The 5485-nt window shown below is 41.6% G+C and overlaps 1 protein-coding gene across 1 annotated transcript in view; it reads left to right on the top strand.

Moving 5' to 3' along the window:
* Positions 1–971: 971 nt before the first annotated feature.
* The window catches only part of RARRES1 (retinoic acid receptor responder 1), an 8189-nt gene continuing 3675 nt past the window's right edge, over positions 972–5485 (top strand). Inside the window, exons 1-3 of the mRNA XM_019532658.1 lie at positions 972–1175; positions 2312–2486; positions 3205–3341. Of these exons, the coding sequence (XP_019388203.1) occupies positions 987–1175; positions 2312–2486; positions 3205–3341 (501 nt within the window). The 5' untranslated portion in view covers positions 972–986. The remainder of the gene's footprint in view (positions 1176–2311; positions 2487–3204; positions 3342–5485) is intronic.

The raw sequence follows: 5485 nt of genomic DNA, 5'->3' as shown, positions 1-5485 counted from the left end.
AATGTAAGGGAGGTACATGCCATTGTGTATTGTCTTTACACATTTACAAGTATGCCAATAAAAATAATTTCTTTCCAGATAAAGCTTTGAATTTGTTTAAATATAACATTTAAACCACATTAAGTGTGCTGCATTTAAGTTTTTTCCTCATATAATATTTCAGTTCAAATACTTGTGGCTCAATTTTGTTTACTACACATGAGTCAAATAAATGTGCTACATCAACTCATACTCTATTTAGGGCAATTCAAAATTTTCTGGAAAACCCACATCTCTGGTTGTGTGTAATCACCCATGTTCTAAGCATGCAACCTCCTTGCAAAAAATAAATACAGAGGTTGGTCAAAAATAAGGGATTATACTAGTGAAGTAAGGAACAGCTCATGGAAAAATTATCAGGTTTTGTGCTTATTACTTGGAATTATTGAGACTATTTGTAGTAGTTGAGTTTTATTGGATTTGACTCTAAAACATTAGCTTCTGTGCATTCTTAGTGTCCTTGGAGCCAGGATATTCTGAGGTTAAGGCAAGCCACATCAAAATTGTATCTTTCTATCTGAAGCATTTCCCTGAGGATCTGCTGAGGAATCTTGCTGAACAATTTTGATCAATAAACACCATCAGGAAAGACTGTTCTGCTAAGTCATAGCGATAAGTTTTAACAGAACTGGAAAATGGCAAACATGGCTCGGGTTTTCTGGTTTCCAAAAGTTGACTGAATCTGTTCACAGTAGAAGTGATGTCACTGTTAACTTTTGTTTGCCACAAGGGTTAAGAATTGGTCTTTAGGAAAGAAACTAAAAATCAGAGCTGAAAAACAAGACTCAGATTTAACTCTAGGATTCCTGCTGATTTAAATCATGAATAAAACTGTTCCAACCACCAGGCTTCACAATACAACAGCCCCTTCCTAGTTCTGCACTGAAGTGATTCATTTGAAAACAGGGGAAAGCATGGGTGTGAGCTAATGTCTTACCACCTGAATCATGTGTTTAGCAAAAAACAATAAACAGTTTCCAGGACTGATCTACCTATTCAGCCAGACTGCCACAGGACAAAATACAGAACGTGCTTCCATTTTTTTTTCAAGATCTTGCTTACTTCTCTTCCAGCCTGTCCTAGGAACTGGGCATAAGTACTACCTGCAGTTCACCACAGAGGACTACAAAACTAGGGTAAGTTTGTAATGCTTGTAAAGTTTGTAAGTTTGTTTTGCTACATGAAATGCTACACTTATCCTTGAAACTGGACTGACTTCAGTGCTATTATAAGTAGATCCCTGTGGAGGGTTTACTTTGCTCAATGCCTGAAAATGGCAATCATAGCCCTGAGTCACATTATGCTATAAAGCTTTTAAGTCAAACTTCCCATTGATTTTAAAATGAATGGCACAGTATGACCCTTATTATCCAAATGCATCCCCTGTTGTGTCTACACTCCAAAACGTGAATAATTACGTGACAAATTCATTGAAATTATAACCCACGCTGTACATGTGCTTTACTGGGGACTTCTAATTTGTGATATCACTGTATCCACCTGATTTTCCATTCTATTCAGTTTCTACACAACATAAAATGACTTTCAGAGTTTTAAAATTAATCTCTAAATCTTTTTTTATAAAGTCCATATTATTATGCAGTGAAAATCCATTCAAGAGACCATCCTTATAAACTAAGCTTCTGTCCTGAGATTATTCCAAAGTATTTCTCAGTATGTATTTTTCATGTATGACTGCTCCTCTTTTACTAGAAGACTTGCTCTGCTAATTTTTGCCAGTCTCTCAAAAGGAAACATTATACTTGTTTTGGATACTTAAAGACATGCAAAAGCAACCAGAAATACACAGATTTTTGCTTTAACACAAATAAATGACTTTCTAGAAATCTACTGAATTCTGATTATATATTCCATATTCCAGAGATAAATTTGATTGGGGTATATGTAACATTTGTTTTAACATAGTGCGCATATATATACAGTAAAAGCTCTGTTATCTGGCATCTCTCAGGAATGGGGAATGCATATTAATCAAATATGCGCTGTCCGGTGGACTCCCTGGCGTCAGTGTGCCAGGGGACAGGGAGGGAGGCACTGTGCAGGCTGCTTTGCCCTGGGCCGTGGTCCACAAGGAAGAAGTGAACAAGAAGAACTCTGCTTGCAGCAGGGAAACTGGACATGGGACTTACGGTTTCGCTTTTGCCACGTCCCTCGTGACAACTCCTAGTTAGTGGAGTTTTCTGGTTGGTAAAGTGCCGGATAACACCGCTTTTGCTGTATATAAAATATCATGATCTTTTTATCTTTTAAGGAAAATGTTGGGACCTGTCTTGCTATTGTGTTCTACCTAAAGAGGAAACCAACACCTACTGTCAATATAAAATGCACATATACCAAAGATCAGAAGGAAGTCCAAGAAGACGACCACAGATTTTACCAAAAAATAAGGCAACACACCAAACCAATTATTGGAAGCTATATTCCAGGTAACTTCCTTTTAGGATTTCTTTTGTTTTTCTATATTCATTTAGGAATTATATTTACTTTTATGTTCAGTTTAGTAACTTTAAAAATACAAGCAAACATACATGTATTTTTTTAAAAATACATATTTATTTGGACTATAATAACTTTAAAAAGAAAGTCCTTTTTCTTCCTTCCCTTCCCCCAAAGAATCTGGATTTCCTGAAAAGTCTTGGAAAAATGTGTTGTGTTTTGCAGCAAAGATGGAGGGGAACAGAATGAAGCAAAGATGTCTATGGGATTCCAAAGCAAATATATATTTGCAAAATTCTGCATTTAAAAAAACATTCATTGGCTGCGTTTAGGGAAGTTGTACCTTAGCAACAAATGTCTTAATCCACTGAGGTTCCTTCATGTAGAGGAATCTCATGTGGATTAAGACATTTGCTGCTTATCACTTCACCACTTTCATACGTTTGGGTGGGGATCCTGTGGGCAAACGAGAGTTACTAATCTGTTTCACTAGGGTTACTACATGCTAACTGGACTTTTGCAACCACAGTTAATTTATCATTTGCTCATTACCCTCCCCAGTCAATACTGCAAAAGTGTTCGAAGAAACAGATACTTCCCAGGAATACCCTGTTGCAGGGCCAAAGTATTTTACAGTTTACTGTTTGTCTATGAGAAAGCCAAATTATTACATCTGTGTATGTTCCCCCATCCCCCTTCTATTTTTAGACAGCTATGGGAATATTGAACCGGCCTTTGAGTCAGCATGGGCCTTGGCTGTTGTTGGCAGTAGTTACATAATGTGGGAAAAGTCAACAGAGAACTTGGGTTACTTCATGGCACAAGTCAAGCATGTGAAACAGTGGGTAAGTAAAGCTGAAATTAAATCTGCATTAGGAAGGCAAAGGCAACTTTTAACAATAAGTAACAAACAATAACAGATACAATAGCAATCAACAGTTCATAGTTCCTATCCACGTCTGATCTGAATACTAAATCTGATGGTATCACTGTCTGATCCTAAATTGTGGGGTGAAGTGCACACTCTGGAGGGTAGGGAACGATTGCAGGCAGACCTGGACAGGTTAGGAAAGTGAGCAATACGCAACAGGACGTAGTACAACAAGGACAAATGCAGATTGCTGCACCTAGGATCCAAAAACATCCAGCACGCCTACTGGCTGGGAAGTGACCTTTTCAGCAGCACAGAAGCAGAAAGGCATCTCAGAGTCATAGTGGACTCCAAGATGAATATGAATCATCAATGTGACAAAATCATCAGCAAAGCTAACTGCACGGTATCATGCATCAGCAGATGAATGACAAATAGATCCAAGGAGGTGATACTTCCCCTCTTTGTGGCATTGCTCAGACCGCAGCTGGAGTATTGGGTCCATTTTTGTGTGCCTTACTTCAAGAAGAATGTTGATAGTCTCAAGAGGGTCCAGAGGAGGGCCATTCGTATGGTTAGGGGCTTACAGGACAAGCCCTATGAGGAGAGACTCAGGCACCTGGACCGCTTCAGCCTCTGCAAAAGAAGGCTGAGAGGTGATCTTGTGGCTGCCTACAAATTAATTAGGGGGACACAGCAAGGGACCAGAGATGCTCTGTTCGCCAGGCGCCTCTTGGGGTAACAAGGAACAATGGTCACAAACTGACAGAAGATTTAGGCTAGACATCAGGAAAAACTTCTTTATGGTAAGGGTGGCCAAAATTTGGAATGGGCCTCCAAGAGAGGTGGTGCTCTCCTCTAGCTTGGGGGTCTTTAAGAGAAGGTGGATAGGCATCTGCCTGGGGTCATCTGACCCCAGCACTCTTTCCTGCCTAGGCAAGGGGTTGGACTCGATGATCTGTTGAGGTCCCTTCCAACCCTAGCATCTATGAATCTATGAATCTTATAAGATCCCAGTGTCCAACATGCAATATTTCAAATCAAATTAATTTTGCCCGAGAACTGGCCAAGTGTGAACCAAATTCTCCTTGCCTCCTTGTGTGAGTACATCTGATTATCTTAAGAAAGATGCAGTGGCAACACATATTAGGTGCACGGGGGTGCACATGCATCCCTTAAGAGCAGTGGTGCACCCCCTGACCGGCAGCGCTTGCCACTTAGGCAACAGGAGGGGTGGGGGAGGCAGGAGTGCTGGTGCGCCCCCTGCAAGCGCCAGCCAGGGAGTGGGGCAGCTGTAGCCACTTTCAGAAGCAGCTGCAGTGATTGGCCGTGGGGGGATCCCTCACGTCCCCGGCCGGCGAGATTGGCTGTGGGGGGAACTCCAGTCAGCAAGATTGGCTGGTCAGTGGTATCGACCATGGGCAGGCCTTCCTCCATCAGCGAGACTGGCCTCGGGGGGACTCCTCCCTCTCCCCAGTTGCTGACTGGTCGCTGGGGAGGGCATGTGCCCCCACTGGCTAAGGCGGCACCAGTCACCCATTGTAAGACTACACGTGAAAGTTAGGATTTGAACTCCTTTTCCTTTAATGCACCAATGTCGTACACATCCTCCTGATGTTCTTCAGCTTCTTGGTTAAGCTTGGTTACAGCACCAATTGAATATTTAACAACAAATGTCCTCTCTAGGCAACGCTATCTTAAGCCTGAGGAAGCATAAGGATTGGTAGTACAATAGGGTCACCCCCTAATTTCTATATTTAAAGAAAGAAAGAACTATGTGCACAATTTATTTTGGTTTTGATCCTGGTTATTTATGGTCCAATTCTGAGAAAAAACATAGTGAAACCCATCTAAGACGGACTAGTATGGGGCTGTGGTTTAGTTTCCCATTTTGTAGGGGAGCTTCCCAGCCCTGCAACTCTCTGCCTGTTCCATCTCTGTTTTTTGCCATGTCCCAGCCTCTTTTTTTCCATGATTTGTCTCTCTTAGCATCCCAGCCCAGCTCCTATGCTCCCTATTTACACAGTGCGCACATGCACCCCTCCCCCGCCACACACACACACACACACACACACACACACACACACACACACACACACACACACACACACACACACA

Source organism: Crocodylus porosus, unplaced genomic scaffold, assembly GCF_001723895.1.
Source record: "Crocodylus porosus isolate Cpor-Errol unplaced genomic scaffold, CroPor_comp1, whole genome shotgun sequence".
NCBI lineage: Eukaryota > Metazoa > Chordata > Crocodylia > Crocodylidae > Crocodylus > Crocodylus porosus.
The sequence above is the reverse complement of the archived record's forward strand: the minus strand, read 5'-3'. Positions and strand labels throughout refer to the sequence as shown.